The following is a 23,742-nucleotide window of genomic DNA, read 5'->3' as shown; positions in this document are numbered from 1 at the left end:
GATTCTTAACCACTGTGCCACCAGGGAAGCCCCTAAAATCGTAATTTTTTTATACACGGGTTTTTAAGTCTTCATGGGAGGGATGAGCCTGCGTTCAGTCTTAGCTTTTAAGGTAAGTTGATCAAGTGTGGGTCCCGAGAGGGGGAGGGCAAGTTCTTGCTTATTAACAATCATCATTTTGGTGAGTTAACATTTTTCTGGAGCAGCAGGAGGAGCAGTGAGGCAATGGATCAAGGGACTTAGGAAGAGGAGCCTTAGGGACCAGGCCACGTACGGCCACAGTGGACATTCTTAGTCCTTACACGTCCCTCACACTGCCCAGAACAGTGAGCGGCTCAACCACATAACGGCAACAGGGACATCCTGAGGTGGGTATATAAAGAAGATGGACAGGACATTGGAAACAAATCACTGCATACGGCAGTGGAGCCAGTCTCAAATCTGGGGTGACACCAATGACCCAGTCCAGAGTGCCTGGCTTAGTGCTGCTGTCCCTGTGGAGAACTTCCCAAGCAGGAGGGTGTTTCCGGGAGATGTGCACTGGTAAAAAATGAAGCTGGAGACCCTGGTGGAGATGCAGATGTCAGGTGTGGGTAGTTCATGGTCAGGACACAGCAAATGGAGGCCCTGCTCGGAGGGGCAGGAGAGAAGCCAGTGGACGGGTGCAGTGTGTAGATGAACCACTCTCATCAAAGCCCTGGCAGTAGTGACCCCTTGTGGAAGTCCCTCAACCTCTCTGAGCTGGACACCCCTCCTTTCATAAATGGCAATAATAATAACTGAATCACAGCACTGGTTTGGTTGGGTAGATAAATGGAGTCAGTCACAGGAAAGTCATCAATATTGGTTCCCAGGGAAAAGATAATCCTGTCCATCAGCACGGGGCTGGGGTATGAGCAGGGCTCCTGGTGTGGGGATCGGCTGGCAGAAGTGTCAGGATGGACAAGGTGTTCTTTCAGTCCCCAAACCTGGGTGGGGGGCAGGGGAGGAGTGAAGTGACCAGACTCCCGATATCCTGAACCAGGCAACCTGGCATTGAAGCCCAGATGCCTGTCCATTTCTGGGAGATCACAAACAGAGGACACATCGTCTCTGTGCCTCAGTTTCCTCTCTAGAAAGGGTCCATTAGCTGCACAGGTTCTTCTTATTCTCTTACCACCTGAAACACCTCCAACATCACTGCCGGCCATATGTGCAATATTCATAAGGCCCTTTCTCCAGTGTGAACTCTCTGATGTTTAATCAAGTAGCACCTCTGGGTGAAAGATTTACCACATTCCTTGCACTCAAAAGACTTTTCTCCAGTGTAGATTTTCCTATGGATGCAGAGGAGCTGTCTTTGCTTAAAGGCTGTCCCGCATTCAGTGCACTCATAAGGCGTTTCTCCAGTGTGAACTCTGTGATGATCATAGAGAGAGGATCGAGTAGTAAAAGACTGCCCACATTTACTGCACTCATAAGGCCTTTCTCCACTGTGAACTCTCTGATGATATTGGAGGCCACTCCTAGCAACAAAACATTTCCCACATTCACTGCACTCATAAGGCCTTTCTCCACTGTGAACTCTCTGATGATACCAGAGGCTACTCCTGGCAACAAAAGATTTCCCACATTCACTGCACTCATAAGGCTTTTCTCCAGTGTGAACTCTCTGATGTGCAAGGAAATTGGATTTGTGGGCAAAAGATTTTCCACACTGGGTGCATCAATAAGGTTTTTCTCCAGTATGAACTCTCTGATGTTCAATTAAGATGCACTTTTGGATGAAAGATTTAGCACATTCCTTGCATTCATAAGGCTTTTCTCCACTGTGGATTTTCCTATGCGCTCTGAGGTGCTTCCTTAGGCTAAAGGATTTCCCACAGTCACTGCAGTCATAAAGCCTTCCTCCACAGTTAACTCTCTGATGTCCAAGGAGACCAGATTTGCGGCTAAAATATTTTCCACGATGGCTGCGTTCATAAGGCCTTTCTCCAGTGTGAACTGGCTCATGCTGAATAAAGTTACATGTTTGGATGCAGGCTTTCCCATGTTTGCTGCACTCACAAAACCCTTTACTAGTAAGGACTCTCTCATCCTGAACAAGTATTTCTGTGTGACTGGAGGCTTTCTTGCCTTCTCCCCAGCTGTGATGACCTGTTCCACTGTGAAAAACAGCTTCACACTCCTTGCTGTTCGGTTTCTTCCTGGTATTAGTGGCCTGTGGCTGAAGTCCCACGTTGGCCACGAAGTCGTTCCCAATCTCCATGTAGGTAGGTAGATTCCCTATTGTGTGGATTGTGCAGCTCTTCCAAAATGAGGGTCTCCCCATGTCATATCATATGGGATTCTCTCTAATATGCGGCTTCTGGTGCTCTTGAAGGTTTGCAGTGAAATAGAATTGTTTCCCGCATGCCCCACATATGTATGCTTTCTGCCCCCTATTTGTTCCTTGCTCCTCAGCCAAGTGCAAAATGTCTCTCAAGACTGGGGTGCACATCTTACAGGGCTGGGTCTTCTCAGGAGACAAACCTGCCCTGGGGGTCCTCATCTGTGACACTCCTTCTGCAGATACGCTCTGTTCAGAAGGTGTCTCTTCATCCTCAACTCCAGGAAAAGAACCTGCAGGAATTCCCTGGCAGTCCAGTGGTGAGGACTCAGAGCTTTCACTGCTTTAGCCAGGCTGGTCAGGGAACCAGGACACTGCAAGCCTGAATCCTTAGCTGCAACTTTGGGGCTACTGGTGCTAGGGCAATAAGGTGTAGGGATGCACTCTGGCTAGCCATAGTAACCACAGCACATGACCAAGCAGTTGAAGAAGAAAGCAGTATCCGTGGTCCAGATGTGAGAATGACACAGCAGCCCCTAGGGAAAAGGAGAAAGGCAGAACCTAGCTCAGAGGATAGGGGTGGGTGTGAGGGCCTTACCCAGCATGCATACAAGTGCAAAGTTCTCCACCATGACATCAAGGTACAGGTGTATCTGAACCTCATCAAGAAGACACCATTCCTCCCAGGAGAAGTACACGGCCACATCCTCAAAGGTCACACTGCCCTGAGGTGGGTCGGTCAGCGCAGGCACCACCATCAGATCCTTTGCACGGAGCAGCGACAGTCCAGCAACTGGGTCAGACTCGGCATGGTTACTCCCCACCTATTCAATAATTTATATCTATGCAGACTCCTAGATATTTAATTTATACTTTAGGTTGTACTTCAGTAAGACTTTATTTTATTGTTCAAATTGTTCCAGCTTGTCCTATGGGAGCTCTTTCAGTTTGCTCCTGTGTTTCTTTGACATACCCCTATTGTTGACTTCTGTCTGTTTTGTCCACTTTCTTATTTTCTGGTGTACAAGATGCCCCAGGCTCACCTTGTATATTTCCTTCCTTGGTCCTAGAGTCAACCATTTCTCCCTGGAGCGCTTGTTGCTTTTTGGAGAATGATATTAGAAACCAAGATCTGGGCACCAGATGTGTTCCCTTCTACTGCAGTGTCATTGCTTCTAGGCCCTCTCAGCTGACACAGCAAAAAAATATATGTGTATATATGCATGTCTGTAAATACTTCTATGTGTAACCATCTGTATGTATATTAAGTTAAACATGAGTTCATACCAATATCTCTGACAATAATCCATTACCACATGGCTTACTCTAGCCTATTCCCTTTACTTACCTGAAAACTCTCATTCCAACAGTGAGAAACCTGACTCCCACCATCTGCCATCCATTTACTTAATTATTCCATTCTGTACACACATATAATGGTATTAGTATTGTTAACCTGTACCTGTGTAGGAAACAACTTTATCAGCTAAAGCGCAGTACTTCTGTACAGCTTCTTTTGCCTTTACTGTTACAGACTCCACTCATTTGCCAAGTGACTTAGGTCAGCACCTTTTCTCTCACCCCCTTCATTGCAGTTGTTTCATATATTTGTAATATAGTTAAATTGTTTACTCACATTCTGCATTCCATCCTGGGTTTTTCCCCACTTCCTAAATGATTTTTTAATATATTTGGACACATTAAGGTTGTATTGTAAAGTTCAGTAGATTTGAAATATGCAGAGCCTCATGTATCCACAATGACAGTATCATACAGACTAGTTTCACTGCCCTAAACAATTCCATGTGCTTCACCAATTCAGTACCCCCATCCCAAGCTCCTGGTGATCATTGATGTTCTCACTCTCTCTATAATTTTGCTTTTTTCCAGAATATCATATAATTGAAGTCATATAGTATGTAGCTTTTTCAGGCTGGCTTTTTATTTATCAATATGTATTTAAGATTCCTCCATGTCTTTTTTGGCTTGACAACTCATTTCTTTTTATTGCTGGGTAATATTCCATTGTAGGGATACACCAAAGTTTGTTTATCCATTCACATACTGAAGGACATCTTGGTTGCATTCAGCTTTTGGTGGTTATGAATAAAGCACCATTTGTATGCCGGTTTTTATGGACATAGTTTTCAAATCTGTTGGGTAAATAGCTAGGAGTGTGATTGCCACACTATGTGGTAAAACTATGTTTACTTTGTAAGAAATTGCCAAACTATCTTCCAAAGTGTCTGGACCATTTTGTATTCTCTCCAGGACATAACTTAAAGAATTTTGTAATTGCAAAAATAAATGTTGGCATCAAATGAAAATTCTTTAGTAGTCAAACAAACAACCTAGCAGACCAAACAAAACAAATCAGGGAGCTGTATCTTCCTTACAGGTAGGCAGTTAATAACATTTCTAGGTGTTAGATCAACACTGTCCAATAGAACTTTATGTGCTGGTGGAAATGCTCTGTATCCTTTGTGTCCAATTCAGTAGCAACTTGCCACGTTTCCAGTGGCTACTGAGTATTTAAAATGTGGCTTGTATGACTGAGGAACTGAATTTTAAATTTTATTTTATTTTAATCTAAGTAGTCACAGGCAATTAATGGACATCTTATCGGATGGTACAGTTCTGGGCCACTCAAAGGATTTTGGCTTGTACTTGAGTGAAATGGTATGCCATGAAGGATTTTGCACAGGGAAGAGGAATGATCTGACTTACATTTTTAAGTTATAACCTCAGATTCTGTATTAGGAATAGACAGAAGGGGAGCAAGGGTAGAGGCAGAGAGATCTGTTGGAAGGCTACTACAATAAACTGGAAGAGATGACAGTGGTTTGGGCCAGGGTGATGGCAGTGGGGGTGGAGAGATGTGGTCAGATTCTGGATGTATTTTGAAGTTAAGGCCTATGCAAGGTAAATATTTGCCAAACACACACTGTATTTTTGACAAAGGTCATGGAATGAAAGTTCTTATTTGTTTGCAGTCTCATTTCTATTAGATCTGCTTTCATTTTCTTTAAGCCACTGAGCCTTCCTGCTCCAGAGGTACCATGTTAAAATCTCAGTGGGTTTCTTACTGGTTTCCTTTCTCCTATTTTAAAGAGAATGATGAGGTATCTTATCTTCAAGCTATCACTGTAAGCGTAAGGCTAGAATGAAGGAAGATGCACTTTTGGTTATCTTAATTTAAAAATTATTTTTGACGCATCCACTATGAGCTTGCATAAAAATAATTTCCGCCATGGTCTTGGGTCATATGTGGGTGGGGAGGAGGAAGGGGCCTGGCTGGGTTTCTATCGGGATCATATGTCAGCATTATAGGAATTCTAGAACCCAGCGCTGTCCTCTAGAAATATAACGTGAGCCACGTATGTAATATAAAATTTTCTGTTAAAATTTTTAACATGTTAAAAAGCATAAAAAGAAACAGGTGGAATTAATTTTAAGAATATATTTTATTTAATCCAACAGATCCAAAATATGATTTCAACAGGTAATCAATATAAAAAATTATTAACGAGATGTTTTGCATTCTCTTCTCTCTGTACTAAGTCTTCACAGTCTGGAGTGTATTTTACACTTACAGCACATCTCAGTTCGGACTAGCTGCATTGTCAGTGGCTACCAAATTAGATAGCACAGCTGTAAACAGCTGCTGTTATGTTCAGATTGGGTGGGGGGCATGGTGGGGGAATTAAATTCCTAACTCTCATCATTGACGTCGCAGATACTATTGGGGAATTAACTAAATATTAATATTGTATGATGTAATATTAAGATTGTATTGTATGAATATTGTATGATGTGACTGGTGGGCAGTTTTGTAAAAACAAATGAAAAATTAAAATGTACACCATATCTACCAAACTCAGACTGGAGTTGTCAGTCCATGACATTTCTACTAGTGTTCTAGAAACCTTTACAGAAATAAATTGCTCTTTAAGAAATTCGAGGTATCTCCTTTTGGCCACCAGAAAGGGTTTCATTTTGAATAAAGTGCTGGAGAGAGACTTGCTCTAAAGGAGGCTTTGGTATCTCACCAGCCTGAATTTCAGGCGCTTTGCCTTAACCGTGTGTTTTCTGGATCTTTCAGCTGAGGCGGGTGTTTGGAAATTGCCTGCCACCCTTTCCACCAAAGTACTATCTCGCAATGACCGCATCTATGGCTGATGAGAGAAGGGACCAGTTGGAACAGTATTTGCAAAAATGGTATGTATTTGGATTTTTTTAAAACAGATTTATCGAGATGTGAAAGTCACCCATTTTATATGTTTACTCGGTGGTTTTTAGTATATTTACAGGATTGTGCAACCATCACCATAATCTAATCTGAGAACATTTTTACCACCCAAAAAGAAATTTTATACCTATTATCAGTCAATCCCTGTTTCTCTCCTCCACCAGCCCCTGTCTTTATACACTAATTTATGCCTTTATACATTTGCCTGCTCTGTATATTTCATGTAAATGGAGTCATAAAGTATGTGGTCTTTGTATTTGGCTTAAAAATGCTTTGTTTAGATTCACTACCCCGCAGCCCCTGCCCCCGGGGGCTCTGTGTTGGCTTTGATTGTAGAAGTCAAAGAAATATCTCTGGATTAAGACTGAACAAACAAATAAAATGAACTGCTTACATGAAAGCTCTCAGGAGATAGCGGAGATGTTTACTGGCAGTGCCAGAGTTGGTTATTCCATCTCTGTCTTCCCCAGGAGCCATGCTAAGGCACCAGGGATACGCGGAGGTCTGCTCTGGCCCTGTGAGGCTGGCGATACAGAGGTCCTGGCCCACTGCTGGGTTCCTGAAAAGTGTTGTGCACAACAGGACTGAGCTCTCGCAAAGAAAAGGGGGTGGGGAGAAATAGAAACATTGGCATTCAAATATTTAAAGGTTTAAAAAGCGGGAAATGGTATAGACATAAAATGTTTTAAAAATATAACCCGTCCAAAGAGTATAAAATGAAAGGTACATTCCCTTCCACCTCAGATCCCCAAGCCTCTAGAAAAAAACACTATTACAAGTGGCTTGTGTATTTCTCAGAAACCATCATGTGTATTCTAGTGTGTGGGTACATCCCTGTTGGCTAAACACAATTGAAACTTACCTTATACACATTTCTGTATCTGAGTATTTGAAACTTTTTATTCTGAAAGAATTTCTGATTTACCAGAAAAGTTGCAAAATTGATGCAAAATTTTCTGTATCCTCTTTACCCAGATTTCCCAAATGTTAACATTTATATTTGCTTTATCATTTTCTCTCACTTGCCCATGTCTCTGTTGTATTATGAATGTGTGCACACATATATATTATATATAATTTTTTGAGATGCTTGTTTTGCATATACAAGCCAGTTTACCCTTAAATACATCTATGTGTATTTCCTAAGATCGAGGACAACTCTTCAGTAACTACTGTATAGTTATCAAAATCAGGCAATTAGCATTGATATAATAATGCTATCTAATATAGAGACCTTATTCAAACTTCACCAACTATCCCACTAATGTCCTTCATAACAAAAGAAAAAAAGTTTTTTCTTCTATATGCTATTTTATTCCTTTTAAAATATTACTCTTACAGGTCATTCTAGGTGAGAGATTATAGATTTACCTCACTATTTCTCAGGGCTGCACATATCTTTTTTAAATATAGTAAATAGAAATTCTAGAAGTCATCTATTTTCCATTCATCTTTGTAGTGGAGACTATACCTCTTTTAGACCTGTTAAATAAACGCTTTCAATCTCAAAATGTAATATCTTTTGAATTTTCATTCCTTCTTGGTTGTGTTCTCATATCTTCATGAAATACTCCTTTTAACAGCTGGCCTTTTCACAAATGATCACACTGCTTAAAGGGTCACTTCTCCAGGTGACTTCAGACCTAGGTTCTTCAGACCTAGAGTCAAGTCCCAGGTTTGCACCTCACTGGCTGTGTGACCTGGGGCAAGACACTTACCTTCTCTGAGCTTCAGTGTCTTTATCTGTAAAATGGAGATACTATTTACTTCAGGTAATCTTCTTTTGTTGTGCAGATTAAGTGAGCTAAAATATACCAAGTGCTTTGCGTAGTACCTGGTACTTAACAGTTGTACAGTAAATACTAGCTGGATGAACACTTTTTCAATAGCTTTCCCCATCCCCAAGGATCCACGCTAATGATTAATTTGCATACATGGCACGCATATTCCAGAAAATAAGACAAGAGCTTCTTCCCCCTTTAGAAAAGAGGGAGTACCTTTTATAAAAAACAGTTTCTCCTGTTACAGAGACACTCTCTCTCTTACTTACTTTATTTTGAAAAACATGGCATCGTTTGGGAAGCACTACCTCAAATGACCTCAGTCAGTGCTAGTTTTGAATGCTGGTAGAAGTTATTTGACAAAATCAGTAAAACAGCACCAAAAAGAAAGACATTTAATACAGATTTAGAAATTGGATAAGTTTAGCTCAAGTGCAGGGTCCAGGAGAGGACTTGTGGGGAGGAAGATAAGAAGTGAGGACGCTGCTGAGAAGCACTTCACGTGTGAGTGTGAGGTCCTCAGGGGAGAGCCTTGGCCCATCTGCTCGGGCCACAGCGCTGGGTATTGGTATCTGGAGCTTTAAAACTAAGGGGCAGATTGCTCTTATAAGTATAGAAGAATGAAATTTTAAATATCTGACAGCCTTATAATTGCTTTTTTTTTGGTAACCTCTTGAGAGCTCCCATCGAGAAAAGAGGTCCTCTTAATCAGTGTTTCTTGGTTGGTTTAAAATTTTCAAATTACCAAGCATCCTGCTAAAGTGGGAGTCTAGGTCCAAGTTTTTAGATCTTATTGCTACCTCGTATTAACCCCATCATCCTTCTAGTAGGGGCGGCTAGATAGATATTGGGCCAGGGGTGTGCATGGATAAAGTAGGATTCCTGGAAACAGTCAGCCGGATTGGTGTGATGGGTTCATGCTGCCTGCGAGGCTGCCTGGAGGAGGCGGGCTTTGTAGATTTTCTTGAATTTGAGAAGTCACAGGCTCCATCGCCTTCAAGGAGGCAGCGGTGCACTGGCAAGGCCTGGAGGGCTTCCTGGAGGACAGAGCAGTTTAACAGAGCAGTCAACCCAGCCCAGTGGTAACCTGGCTCGCTGTCCCTGTTTTTCAGTAACCATGGACCCAAACATGTTGAGAAGTGATGTCTTCGTTGATTTTTTGAAACTGGTGCAGCTGGTAAGCTTGCTTTTCTTGACTAAGGTCCTTATTTCGCTGCAGAATATGTCTCCGTGTGTGCTTTTCTAGTCATCAGCCCGACAGAGCCTGGATTCAGATAAAATACATTTGTTTGGAGTAACAGGAAAATGGTTCCTATTTTGTTGCTTTGGAAGTTGAGATTCTAGATGGAAAATTAAGTGTGTCACTTGACCTTTTGCCCATTTTATTTAAGCAGATACCTTTTTTCCTGTAGCTTAAGCATTGTGCATCTCAAAACTGGCCATGGAGGAGAGAACCTTTTACCATTAAGGGCCCCCATGACAATTGTGGGACCCTACGTTTGTAGCTGGGACTTCCAAGTGTGCCACAGTGAAGACCTCAGGACAGCAGTAATAGCCATGCCAGCGATCACTTGTATATTCTCTGCTCCTGACTTTATCGTAAACGGATCATGGAGAAAATTCAGTCTCAACAGAATGACAGACAGCAACTCCCTTTCCTTTGTTGGTCTAAAGAACAACTGACCTCTTGTCCCCTAGAGGCTGGAACTTGGCCAAGTACATTTGCTTAGCACAGCACCCATTCAGGTGGTACACATAGGAATATTTTTATGCCTGCATGTACATTCTTTTTTTTTAATATGTAGATTTAATTAATTAATTAATTTTTGGCTGCGTTGGGTCTTCGTTGCTGCGCGCGGGCTTTCTCTAGTTGCGGCGAGCGGGGGCTACTCTTCGCTGTGGTGCACAGGCTTCCCATTGCGGTGGCTTCTCTTGTTGCGGAGCACGGGCTCTAGGCGTGCGGGCTCAGTAGTTGTGGCACGCGGGCTTCAGTAGCTGTGGCTCGCTGGCTCTAGAGCGCAGGCTCAGTAGTTGTGGTGCACGGGCTTAGTTGCTCTGCAGCACGTGGCATCTTCCCGAACCAGGGCTCGAACCCATGTCCCTTGCATTGGCAGGCCGATTCTTAACCACTGCGCCACCAGGGAAGCCCTGCGTGTACATTCTTGACTGAATGGAAGAGCTTCAAAGGGATTGAAATTGCACAATGACGTGATATTACTGAACTGGTTCCTTAGGTCAGGGAGGAATGATACCTTGATCAGACGCGTAAAAACTGGGAGCAAATTTGCATTTACTCAGTTGTTCAAGTGTGTTGACAAACTTACTGGTCCAGCCAACTGAGAAATGCCCCTAGAGTCTCCCCTCCCATTGTATAATTGCTCGTACTTTCACATACACTTAATGGTATGTGTGTATATATATATGTATATGTATATACTTTTCTTTTCTTTGGTAGGTTGTTTTTGAGGCGGTGCTGGTGGTAACATTCCAACAGCACAAAAGGATCTATAATGAAAGTAACCTCGCTCCCACCACGGGTCTCCAGGGCCCCCCCCTCAGAGACAACTGTTGTTTACAGTTTAATGTATGTCCCTTCTACACATTTCCATGCACATGCAAACATTCATATGTATGCATATCCTTTTTTGCTTTACAGATAAGCACACACTCTGCCCACATTCTGAACCTTGTTTTTCAAAATTTACATCTTGCAAATCATTCTATACGAATGCATGGAGGTACAGTCAGCCGTGGTTCTGTCATCTTTGTGTGCATTATGGTTTTTGCTTTCAATGCTTCCTAAAAATCATTCAGAGGGTGGCAGTGTTTTGGAGCTTTGTTTTGAGTGTCTTTTTTTCCTGATAATTTAAAGGAGTTTTTTTTAATGTGTTTTTCTTTCCTCCTTTCTTTCTTTTTAATTGGGATATAGTTGTTTTACAGTGTTGTGTTAGTTTCTACTGTACAGCGAATTGAAGTAGAGTTCCCTGTGCTATAGAGCAGTTTCTCATTAGTTATCTATTTTATACATATTAGCGTATATATGTCAATCCCAATCTCCCAATCCATCTCACCCCACCTTTCCCCACTTGGTGTCCATACATTTGTTCTCTACATCTGTTTTATTTGATTTTAGTGCTCTCAGTATTTTTTTATCTGTATAACTGCACAGAAACCTTTTGCCCCCGCTGCATTTTGCAGCATCTCTTCCTGCTTCTTCTGATGAGATTTTCACTTTTGCAATGGCTTTACTTTTCGCTTCTGTTGCTTCCGTGAACTTGGCCAGCTTCCTTTCACGTTTATTCGCTTACCTCTTTTTGGAGACCTTGATCTGTTCTTTGAGGTCTGAATTCAGAGAAGCCTTATTTTGATTAACACAGCCATTGTTTTCATCTCCTTGGTGGCATCACTTTTGGGGGGGATATATTTTTCACCCTTAGTTGGTCATGTTTCTTTCCTCCTTTCTTGCGGAATTTTTGCCTCTCGTTCTCCCAGGTGATCCATCAACTTTGAAAGGGGTGCATTCAGTAAGCCAGCTGGCCCACGGTGTTGGAAGTTGCTGGAGCTGAGCTGGTAGAACCTGTCTGCCGTACTTCTGGATCTTGCCTCTCCGTCTCTGAGGACTTTCTCACTAACACTTTGCCCCAGGCCAGAGCGGCATGTCTGCAGTGACACCCAAACCACAGTTTCTCTTATCAAGATCACATCTTCAACCATCCTGCTGACTAATAAGCCTCAGAACTGGCTTAGTGGTTAGGAGTGCAGGCTCAAAATGAGATGGCCAAGGTTTAAATTTTGGCTGCCCTACTTTGGATTTGTGTTTACTTAGTCTCTTTGTATCTCAGTCTCCCCATCTCGAAAATGGGGAGAATGGCTCCTCTCTTAGTGCTGTTGGGAGGATTAAGCGAGCCAGTGCTCTTAAGGCACTGAAATGTAATCTGGCCGATGTTATAACACTTATGTGGTCCTCCTGCTATTACCAACGCCAGTCCTTTTTCCTCTTCCCAGCCTGCTGAGAGATTGCTTCCGGCAAAGACGGCGGGCCAGCACATCTCTCCCCAGACACTAGGTGGTGTCAAATGGGCCCAGAGTTGTGCTCCCAGACGTGCCTAGTGCTTCCTGATGAACTGCTTTAACACAGCTTCTATGTGGCTTGAGTCCTGCCCCCTGCATCTTTGTACCTCTGCTTCCCTCCTCCCTGACCAGACCCAATTTTCACCAGAGACAGCCCCTCTGAAAACCCAGTTGTCCAGGCTTGGGACCATTTTCAACTTCTTCAAAGATGGTGAGGTGTGGGTCTGCCAGACCATTAAAGTAGCCCAAGGAGCAGGGATTGGGAAGTTTCCCCACCTCAATATTATACAGACCCCACCTAAATATTTTCACTGCCTTTGTTAAGTGCCTGTCCTGCAGTTTCCCTGTGGTTATTGCCAAATAATCACACGCTCACGGGCGTGGCTCTCCAGGGCTCAGCAAGTACAAGCACATCTTCCTGTCTCTGGGCAAGGACACACTGTGTGAGAAACGTGAATACATGTGACCGCGTAGGAGCCTTCCGAGGAGCCTCTATCAAGGATGGCCAAAGGCAAGCTGCAGTCATCAGAGGGGGTTGCCTCTACAGGGCACTCAGTCTGGGCCAGACCCAGTGCTTTTTGTGTGGTATCTCATTTATCCCTCACAACTTGTTGAGGACGGTGCTGTTAGTGTCTTTTTTTCAGGTTAAGTAATTTGTCCAAGGACCCACATCTTCATAAGTGGAAGCCCAGCGAGCCTGGATCCACTGACGTCATGAGATATTTCTAGAGTGGTGGCAGCCCCCCAGCCCCGCCCCCGACTTACCATGCTCTGTGCTTTTGCCCTGCAATTGCCTCTGAGATGAAGGGACTTTTGAAAAGGCAAAACCAAAGTCTTTAGACTAAAGACTTTTTATGTTCCTGGTTCTTAATCTAAAGTGTGGACAGGATGTTTGAGAAAAAGGAGACTAAGAAGGTATTTGGAATGGCTTTTGTATACTTGGGAAGTTAGGGGCAATTTATGTATCTGGAAAGTGTTGCCCACCATAGCTCTGGGGGCTCTAGGAGATGACTGTTTCCCCATTTCCTCTTAAGAATGTTTTCCGTGTCCCTTGGAGTGAAATGATTAGGACCGATTATTAAGTATGAGAGAAATTTAGAGGTTGGCGAGTCCAAATATGGATTTTCTTGGATAATAAAGCTCAGGATAAGCACTGTGCCTACCAGACATTCCTCTGCCTCAGAGCAGGATATCAGTAAAGCACACTGATGGAGACTCTTTGATAAATTAAACAATTCCTCAGGGTGTTACATTCGATTTGAAAAGAATTAGCACGTTTCAAAATGTGTTAAGGCAGCCCATGGTATTGGAGGATTTCGAGGTTTCTTAAAAATAAATGCATTCCGTTTACTACTGTGAATTTTGTGTTTTAATTCCTGATCTGCCCTAGATCAAGATGAGTTAAGTTTTGTTTTCCTACAATCCGAACCCACCACTTTGGTTTTTTTCCTCTAATTGTGTTTTTGTATGGCTTTTACATTTTATAAATTATATATGTACAAGTAAAATTCAGATATCACAAATAGAGCCACATTCCTCCTTGATCACCACTCCAAATGTTTTATCTGTTGTTCACTTGCATTTTTCTCATAGTACAAAGGTTTTTCAATGGTTTTTTTCTCCTGTTTACCATGTTGTTCTAAAAATGTTTATTCTTTTAATCAAAGCAAGATGTGCTGATAGTTTTAAAAGTAAAATAATGCTAGAAAGGATTATACTATAACAATCTCCTGCTTTCCAGAGGCAATGGCTTTCCAATCTTTTAGCTTTTTCTTTAGATGTTTAATTATCTAGAGGTTAACGCGCAGGCTCAGCGGCCATGGCTCACGGGCCCAGCCGCTCCGCGGCATGTGGGATCTTCCCGGACCGGGGCACGAACCCGTTTTGTCCCCTGCATCGGCAGGCCGACTCTCAACCACTGCGCCACCAGGGAAGCCCCCCTTTTGCCTTTTTAAATAAAATCGTCAAGTGTCTGATTTCAGGGCCGTCTATAATCTGACCCACCCTACCAATGCAATCTGCTTCCTCATTTTTCTCCTGCAGAAGAATTTAATATGGATATGCGTTTCTATTATTTTAACTGTTTATATAAATTAGGTATCTATTGGTCTGCAATATAATTTGAGTTGGGAGTTGCACTGAAGTAACAAATTAATGGTAGCTTTTCCTTAAATCATATCCAAAGGCAATGACATCTTTCCGTTCATTTCAAGAGTGTTTTTCCTGGGAGGTAAGAAGTGTTTGTGAGGCCAGATACCTTTAAGACCCTAAGACCTAGGCAAAGGTATACCTAGAAAGGGACTATTTGCAACAGTTGCTCTGGGGAAACCCCTGACCCTTGACTACTCTGCTAGATATGGGGTCTTGGGAGCTCTACTGTTAGCAGTTATCATAACTGCAGGGGAAGTGGGGAAATCTGTCAGAATTCCCCCAGGAAGGTAGAAGTGAAGAAAGTACGGCTGAGGTTGTATAGGGAGAGCTTAGGGCCTGTGCTGTGGTGGCGGGAAACCAGTGCCCCTGACATGGTCTGGGAGGGCTTGGAGTGATTTTCACAGGATCCCAGGAGGTGGGTTGTCCCAGCACTGGATGCTTGAAGGGAAAACCTGGCAGGTGGTTGGTTTAGCATCTGCTGATTTGGAGGCTAGTACTGACAGGGAGAAGCCACAGGACTGTTTGAAAAGTGACCAACACAGTGATCAATAAGTGACAGATTGACTCAGGCAGACAGACACTTACTGTACATGGAGGGGGCAGCATAACACGGTCTCTTATGCTGGTACTATGGTAGTAACATGGCAGCCATATAACTTATCCAAACTCGGACACTTTTGAGAGTGGAGGCGGCACTCTGAGTGTTATGATACGTTAGTCTGCTCCAGCTGCCATAACTGGGAATCTTAAAGAACAGAAATTCCTAAAACTGTGAGAAATAAATTTCTTCTTTGTGCATGTGTGCAGAGACAGCAAGCTCTGTGGTGTCTCTTCCTACAAGGAAACTAACCCCATCATGAGGGACACTTAACCCTAATCACTTCCCAAAGGCCCCATCTGCAAACACCATCACATTGGAGGTTAGGGCACGAACCTGAATGGGGGAGGAGGGACACAAACATTCACTCCAAGGCAATGCTGGACCAGCCAGGAGATGAGTCCAACCTAGTTGAACCCAGGCTGTAGAGTCACGAGGAGCTGGCCTTGAATCCTGCCTCTGCCACCAGCTAGCAGTGTGTCCTGGAGGAGTAATTTAACCTTTGTAGACTTGTACTTCATCTGAAAAGGGGGGCTTAATAAGTGTATATCCCTCATGGAGTTGTTATGAGAATTACATGTGCTACTCTCAATATATGTGAAGCAGTTAGCACAGAGCCCAATTATCAGCATCGTGATCTAGCAATATATTTGTATGTAATAAATACATAGATAGTATATTTACTCATAAATGAGATGCTATCTCTGCAAGTTGCCTGTATATGTGGATATAACACATTCACAAACTGCTGTTTTTGTGGACGAACCCTTTGAATTTGGGAAGCAGCAGCGTGTCTCTTCTAAAATACTTAGGTTCAGAATCATAGACATTTAGTGATTGTAAGTATGTGGGTTCAGGGCAGGTGTGGTTAAGATGTAAAGTCAAAGCTTGCCCTTGGATAACGAAATTAGGAAAAAATAAGCCTGTTACTAACATGATGGACCTTTTGAGGTACCTGGGCAGTGCGATTGGGTTGCTGGGTTTCCCGGTTCCCTACAAAGCCTGGTGCCTAATCCTCTGTGTCTGTGAATGGCAGGGGGTAGTCAGGAGGACTAAGGAGGGCGAGGTGCTGCCTGTTGAGGGGAAAGGGGTCTCACCTGGTCAGCTGACCTGAGTCCCAACCCCGTGATCCCCCAATAATCTTCTGATCAGTCATCAGGATCTTCCCTCCCCCAAACCGATACCAGGAAGGAGGTGACCTGGATGTAAATTTTCTGGTCACTAAAAACAGATACTGCCTCTCCCCCCATACCCCCCGCCCCCATCCCCACAAACTGTGTTGCTAATTACTAACATTCTGGCTTATATAGCAGGCTCAGAACACAGAAAATGATCTGAATGGCTCTTTTCTCATTTCTCCCCAGGATGACACATCACTAGTGCCGTTCTAAATGCCTAGGAGAGAAGGGAACGCATTGCATGCAGTGGCTGCGTCAGGGTTTAGTCCATCGTGGAACCTGAGATGAGAACGCTGTGACCGGGATCAGCCTCCCAGAGACAAGCAGCTCTGTGGACTGACAGGGTCCCATTCAGAGGCACTGAGAACAGCCGCCCCCAGATACAGCTGCCCTGGAGGCCCGTGTGGGCAGCCACTGGCCCTGCCTCCCCGTCAGGGTCGCTCTCTCTAAGGAAACTGAGTGCCAACCTCAGCCTTGTGCCTTCCTGGACTCGGACGGGCTTCCCCTGTCTGTAGCATGTCTCTGACATCCTAGAATGCTCTATCCGAGAGGTTCACAGGTCCCCGGATTCGCAGTCCCCTCTGGCACACACGCATCCCCTCACAGAAGGCCAGAATGCGAAAGTGCAGGCAGGGCTGTGCTGAGCTGGGGTGTTGGCCCCTTAGCTGGGTGCCCATTCACCAGATAGAGACCTGATCCCCACACAGGTCTCAAAGTTTGCAGCTTCAGAGTTTTGCTGCCACAGAACCATAAATTAGCGCATATTACAAAGTTTTAGGGACGCCTGGCAATATTGAATATGAGAGTTAAAATCTGGGATGGCCAAGAGTCACGTGGATGGTTTTCTCAAAAGCTTTTTCCCTAAGGCAGATGCCTTGTTTATTGGGAAATTACTCAAGCTGCATGTCATTGCTTTGCCTGAGCTCCTCTCCACCCTCTCCTCACCCCCACCCCACCCCCAAAACCAGTCCCCCAAATCTCTGCACTTGGCTTGCATTTGCTTTGGATACCGTATGCCCCAAGGGCCCACAGAGAGGAAGATGACTGTCTCCTGCGTCGATGTGCCCCGCGGAAGGGCGCCAAAGCTCATTGTGCTTCCTTTTGCTTATAGGACACATTTAGCATCACTACCGAGAAAGCGTCCCTGGATATATTTCTGCCCGATGGAAGGAGCATTAAAGTCGAAATTCTAACATCAGATACTGCCGAAAGAGTCCTAGAGGTAAATTCTATCCAAATTCCAGCCCCAGAACTGAATTTAGGAATCATTCTGTTTGAAGGCAGGGACTAGGATACGGTTACCTTCCATAAGCTTCCTGCCTATCATTTTACTCTGGATGACTTATCTGTAGAGATGCTGGTTTCTGCTGACGGACTGATGGAAGAATCTCAGCTACAGCCAATCCCCAGGGTCTCTTTGGGTTTTTTTTCCCCCTCTCTGGGCATCAACTTTTCAGGTCCTTGCTAAGGCTGTTGTTGGTTCTCTGGAACTCAGCCAGGGATGTGACCTGCACATATGCCTAGTGCTTTATTACGGGATATCCCTACTCGGGAGCAGGAGGGAGGGTGGAGCCCAGATGAGACTACCCAGGTAGGCTGGTGACAACTTCTGGTAGAGAGTGACAGTGGGGTTGTCAAAGCCAGAAAGAGTGGTCCCTCCTCCCTCACAGGGGAAAACCCCTGAAACCAATGCCCAGCACTTCTAATCCTGGGTCCACAGGGCCAGAACCGAGTTCTGGTCGGTTCTCTGAGGACTCAGAGGACGAGACCCAGAAAGCATCCTTCCTTCTCCAGATGCAGCCATTACCAGCTCTGTCCCTGAGGCCCTTCCTTCCTCGAGCTGGGCTTCGGAGAGAACTCTGTCTTCTCTCGCCCACACACTGCTGTAGGGCCAGCTCCCAGGTCCCTTGCCTTTGGAGGGTTTTAGTTTGTCAATTTAAATAAAAAGGTAAAATGAGGCAGCTCAAAATTGTCAAGAAGATGAACGTGTTCAGGAATAGCAGAGGAATTGCAGCTGGGGACGCGAAAGCTGGAAAGGCTGCCGGCGTGTCCGCTGAGGGTTTGGGGGAGGCTTTATTTATGGGCTGGGAATGTAAAGAAGGAAGAGTTCAGTTAGAGTCTACTAAAATCAAAACAAATGGAGACCAGATTTGAAAATTACCCCAGCAGACAAAACCGGTCCGGTCACACAAACAAAGCTGAATTCCACTTATTTTGTGAGACCAACCTGACCTGGGTCATATCTTGTTTGGGTCTCTGGAAACCATGAGCAAAATTTCCCAAGGCTGATATGAGGCAACCCCGGACTAACTGTCTATCATTTAAGAAAATTCCAATATTATCTGTTTTCTGTGAATTAGGCATTTACGGGAAATCAGCCTCTCAGTCCTTAAGTCTTGTCTTCCTGAGGCGCACTTGTGGGGCTTTCCATCTTATAGCCTCCGGTTCCATTTAGATTGAATTTCTTTCACAAATTCTAATCCTCCAGAGAAACATTCAAGGGAGAATAAGAAGTTATAAACAGGAGGAAGTCGGAAAGTTTCTAGGACCTTTCCAAGGACGGAAATCTCTTGTGCTAGGGTCCTGGTGTCTGCCACCTTCTGAGCCGATGACCGGAAGTACTCCCTGCTGGGTTCCCAGCTCTTGAGCCTGCCTCTACCTGAGACTGTGGGAACTTCCTCCTGCATTATGGCTCCCCTTCCCAGCCTGGAGATTTGAGCCCACCTACGCCCTCCTGGTTGAGTCCCCAGATTAGGAAATACTCCTCTAGATCTTGCTCTGCTCGAGAGTGATTATTTTGCACCTTTCTTCCTACTAAAGTCACTACATACACCCTTTTCTTGGCTCCAGGATTGTGACCTGGTTGCCCGGTATCAGCAGCCACCTGGTTGCTGAGACCATCCGTTGAGAAGTTACCCTGGGTCCTCCTCCTTCACCCCCCAAATCCGACTGACAGTATATCCCAAGTCTCTCTCCTCTTCATCCCCACACCCCTAGCTGCTCCCAAACTAATCTCCCTGCTTCCAGTCTTGCTAATCTGTACTGATTTCTAGAATGATCTTTCTAGAAATTATCAAGGGCCCTTGATGCGTAACACTTGAGTGGATTTATACCAAGAGACCCCAAAACGTGAAACACAGTTCCCTAAATTGCCCTCCCAGGACTTACAAAGTGGGAGATAGACACATAATAGAAAGAGGAGGAGACAGTAATAGTGAGGGTAGGGACCACAAACTCAGGTACCCTGTGGCCAGGCAGGTAGTCAGAGGTGCAGCTGTAGGATATAAGCTCATTTGGAAATGGTTGGGCCTACAGAGAACCGGAGAGCAGCTGCCCTGCCCAAGGACACCATTATTGACATGTTTTACACACACTGGGCTCGCTGGCCAAACTAGACATAACTGTAGCTGAAGTTGGCTGCTGGTGGGAGTATGGGGTCTCCTATCTGCTGGGGTTAGGACAAGTCCCAGATTCAAATTACAGAGCTGCTACACGTGAGTTTGGGTAAGTTATTTAATTTTTTGAAATGATGTCTAAGTAATTATAGCAATAGCTCACAGTCCATCAGCAGTGGTGAGTATGGTTCTCATCATTATTAGTATGATGTTAGAGGGAGTGATGAATAATTATTGAGTAGGGCAGTAAGTCTAGGGTTCCACAGTACCACTTGTTTTGTCCAGTTCCCCTTGTAACTGATAGCAGAAGTCGAATGAGGTACATTAACCTCAGAAAAATGTACTTCCCCTCTTCCATCACACTGGCTCGTGAGAAATTCAAATCCATGGCATGGACATCATTAGCACTGGAGGTAAAATGAAGTAAAGGAGTTTCTGTATAAGGTAAAGCGAGCACTTGGCCAGGCACAGATGTCAATTCTCTTCCAGGGGCTGGGAAATTCTCTAGCTGACATAAAAATGTAACGTACATTTTGTAATTAAAAATTATTGTCCGTGTCTTCTCAAGCATACTTGTCACCACGTTCACTTTGCTTCTCCGGCCATCCTGATGGGCTCTTTAAGGACCAGCAACAAACTAAAATCTCTTTTTTGCTTTCTGTGCATTTGTGCTCATGTAGTTGTATCGGTGGTGTTCGTGTTTTGAAGCATCATTAACATTTGCTAAGAAGGAAATACTACTGTGTCTCTTTTTGTACTGCTTTCTCGTCCTCGAAAGGTGTCTGTATTTATGTCTTTATAAATTATAGAAAGTGTCTCCGTTCCCACTCCTCTCTCTTCCTTGGCATGTAAGCTCGCTGTTTTCACTGAATGAGTCAGAGAAGAGAGAAATCTAATTTGAGTGGGCATGGGTTCATATTTACTCTAGGAGAAGATGACTTTGCAGTCTGTCACCACTGGTGCACACTCAGCCCCACACAGAGAGGTGCCCTGTGTTTTGGTTCAGGGTTTTGCTTTGTTTTGTTTTTGTTTTTGTTTTGCAAGGGCATGGGGAAGAGAGTAAGGTAGAAAGGAGAATGGGGATAAACATTGAGTCAAAGTTGTGAAAAGTTCCCAGGCTCTTCTTTATTTTCAGAGCTATACTGAGAACACCTACTCATACCATCCACCTAATCAGACTGTCTCCCAAGGTAATTTACAGACCTCGGACAAGAAAGTACCCCTTTCAGCCTCGTACAACTGCCACCTTGAGAACTTGGAGCCGTGGTCAAAGGGTCAGCTCACGCACAGAGCCATATACAGGTGGACCCCCGCGCAGAGGGTTGCAGAGGTGATCTAGTGAATTCAGACTAGGCATGCAAAGAAATCACCCAGAAACCCAGCCTTAAAGAGGGGGTGGGCTGGCCGAGCAGAGAGGGAAAGAGCCTGTGGAAGCATGAATGTTCCTACTAAGGGAGGGTGAATGGATGTGAAATGTTCCGAGATTACAGCCTCATGACCAGTTGGGAAAAACGAAAACACTGGTGTTGAAATGAAAGCTGTTTGAGGTAAAGGTCAACGAGGAATATGAAATGAGGGCAGCCTGTGCCCGGGATCTGAGGTTTCACTGAGCAAAAGCCACACAAATTAGACTTGAGCATCACAGCAGACATCAGAGAGAAGCAGGCCTGGAGTGTCATAGGCGGACATTAGCCTGTACACTTTTATATGCCAGCCAATGGTGGGGAACATCCCTTTTCCCAATATCTGGTAATCCAGCCCCCAGGGAAGGTAGATTGGAGTGTGGGCCCCAGGGGCAGGTATTACAGAAGGGCTGATGATCCTGGAGAATGGCTACTGCCCTCCAGTGGACAATAGAGACCAAACCAATCTGGGAGACTAGTCCTTACCCCAGATGGGACAAACCAGTCTCAGCTGGGGCCAGTTCATGTCTATTGTTGGGGGGACTGATTTTTTTTTTTCACTGTAATTTTTTAAAATTTCTAAATTTTCTAAAATGAGTATAAACCTTTTTTAGATTCGGGAAAGATTTCTCTTAATATCCACTGCCCCCTTAAAGCTCTTTTTATTGATATTTACAGGTAGACACTCCTAACTTTTCCCTCCTTTTTCTCATCTTTGGTTAAAGGTGGTATCACACAAAATTGGACTGTGTCAGGAGCTGCTGGGATACTTTGGACTATTTCTCATTCGGTCTTACAAGGAGGGCAAGCTGTCTGGTAAGGAGAGAAGGAAGTACAGGCAGCCTGAGATGAGGTGGGCAGGTGTGGGCAGGCACTCAGCCAGGAGGTGCGGGGTTGCAGCTGAGGGGCCATTCACCCCCCAGGGGAACGCCCCAGTGTGTGGTCTCTACTACAACTCTCAGCCCCCGAACCGGACATTTGGGGATGGGGGCTGTGCCTTTGTTGAAAGTGAGCTGGGGCTGAGCAGCTCCAGAGGGGCAGTGTGGTCAGGAAGAAGACATCAGTTCTCTCCAGTAACCACACTTCCTCTTGTGCCTCCTGAGCCCCAGCGCTGCTGTCCGGTGCACCTTTATCCCTGCACGCTGGGGGTTGCTCTCCAGCCACGCCACAACCCCCTTGTGGATGGAGTGCTGGACTCCAGGCATCAGCAGATCCCATCAGACCTTGTTAAGGAATATCTCCTTGTTAAGGAATATTTGCTATGAAATGTGGATGATATAAATAAGTTCTTAGGTTCTTTAAAAATATATACATGCAGTGAGATAGTGACCAATGACATTGTTTCATATAGCTTTTGCTTTTCTCTACAGTGCATTTCTAGATATTACAACTTTTTTTTGTTGTGAGATGGTATCAGTTGTCTTCGAGTAGTTTACATATGTCCTCAGAAGCTGTGGGGAGGTGATTTGGACATGGAAGTTAGCTTGGCCACCAGGAGCTGTGCTGTGCTGGTGATGGCACTGGACCTCTCTGAATCCCAGTTTCTTCATCTGTATCACAGTGAAAATGTCCCCTACTCAAGCCATTGGTCTTTTATGAGGATCAAATGCTACTTATTTTTAAAATGAACTTCAGAAAGTTAAAAATTACATATAAATATAAGACAGTATTATTCTTCCAATAGTAATGCTGTATTTTATCATTTTAAAGCACTACACTGTATGAAAACTATCTGTGCTGTTTCAACCAATAAGACTCTTTTCCCTTTCTCTAGTCATCAAAAAATTGGTGGACTTTGAACTCCCTTATGTTAGCCTTCGCAGTTCTGAAGTGGAAAACTTCAAGGTTGGACTCAGGAAGTGGTGAGTAAGCATTTACAGTGACAGAAGGTATCTCAGGATATCTTAGCTTTGCAGATCAGAGCTTGTCAGAATCTCCCACTCCAGCTCACAGCCTGACAGCTCCAGGGAGCTCAGGAGTTTGGGGAAGGTCCGGGAAAGCAATGAAGAGAAGAAAGGAGCGAATGAACCAGAACATTTGTCCTAAAGAATAGGACGTTGAGGATGACTTTCACTGGTCTCAAGTTAAAAGCTTGAGGGATATTATCATGAGGGTGGCAGCCATGAAGGTAAGGCTGTGGGTAGGGGGATTGGGGATTGAAGCAGGTAATGGTGAGGAATTATAAGTCGTGTGTTTGCTTTGGAATAGATGACTGACTGTATTTAATTGATGGACTTTGTTGATGATTACAAGCAAGTCTGATTTATCTGTTGAACTGTGGTATTCCCTGAAGGCAAAGAGTGGACTCAGCTGATTCGCAGTGAATTTTTTTTTTTTTTTTTTTTGCCATGCCGCACAGCCTGCGGGATCCTAGTTCCCCAACCAAGGATTGAACCTACCCCCCTTTGGCGGTGAAAATGCAGAGTCTAAACACTGGACCCCCACGGAATTCCCTCACAGTGAATTTGAACTCTACGTATTTGGTTTATATTCCTAAAGGATTCCAACAATACATGCTTATTTACTAGAGCCAGACGTATTTTCCTTGGTTAATAGGACACAATCTAGGGAAAAAATTTTTGCAGAAAATACTTTTATTTCTCGCAGA

At 44.3% G+C, this 23,742-nt stretch overlaps 1 protein-coding gene across 7 annotated transcripts in view; it reads left to right on the top strand.

The window, feature by feature from the left end:
* The window catches only part of SNX31 (sorting nexin 31), a 64,973-nt gene that overhangs the window by 7,373 nt on the left and 33,858 nt on the right, over positions 1 to 23,742 (top strand). For 4 of the 7 annotated variants that reach the window (XM_032609699.1, XM_032609698.1, XM_032609695.1 and 1 more), the window contains exons 1-6: positions 6,408 to 6,526; positions 9,451 to 9,515; positions 17,448 to 17,558; positions 20,867 to 21,061; positions 21,860 to 21,950; positions 22,909 to 22,996. In XM_032609699.1, coding sequence (XP_032465590.1) covers positions 6,487 to 6,526; positions 9,451 to 9,515; positions 17,448 to 17,558; positions 20,867 to 21,061; positions 21,860 to 21,950; positions 22,909 to 22,996 — 590 coding nt within the window. In that variant the 5' untranslated portion in view covers positions 6,408 to 6,486. Of the gene's footprint in view, positions 1 to 6,407; positions 6,527 to 9,446; positions 9,516 to 17,447; positions 17,559 to 20,866; positions 21,062 to 21,859; positions 21,951 to 22,908; positions 22,997 to 23,742 lie in introns of those variants that run through there. The other 3 variants (XM_032609697.1, XM_032609701.1, XM_032609700.1) reach the window with 3 other exon arrangements.

Source organism: Phocoena sinus, chromosome 17, assembly GCF_008692025.1.
Source record: "Phocoena sinus isolate mPhoSin1 chromosome 17, mPhoSin1.pri, whole genome shotgun sequence".
NCBI lineage: Eukaryota > Metazoa > Chordata > Mammalia > Artiodactyla > Phocoenidae > Phocoena > Phocoena sinus.
Note: the sequence above shows the minus strand (reverse complement) of the source record. Positions and strands in the feature narration are given on the sequence as shown.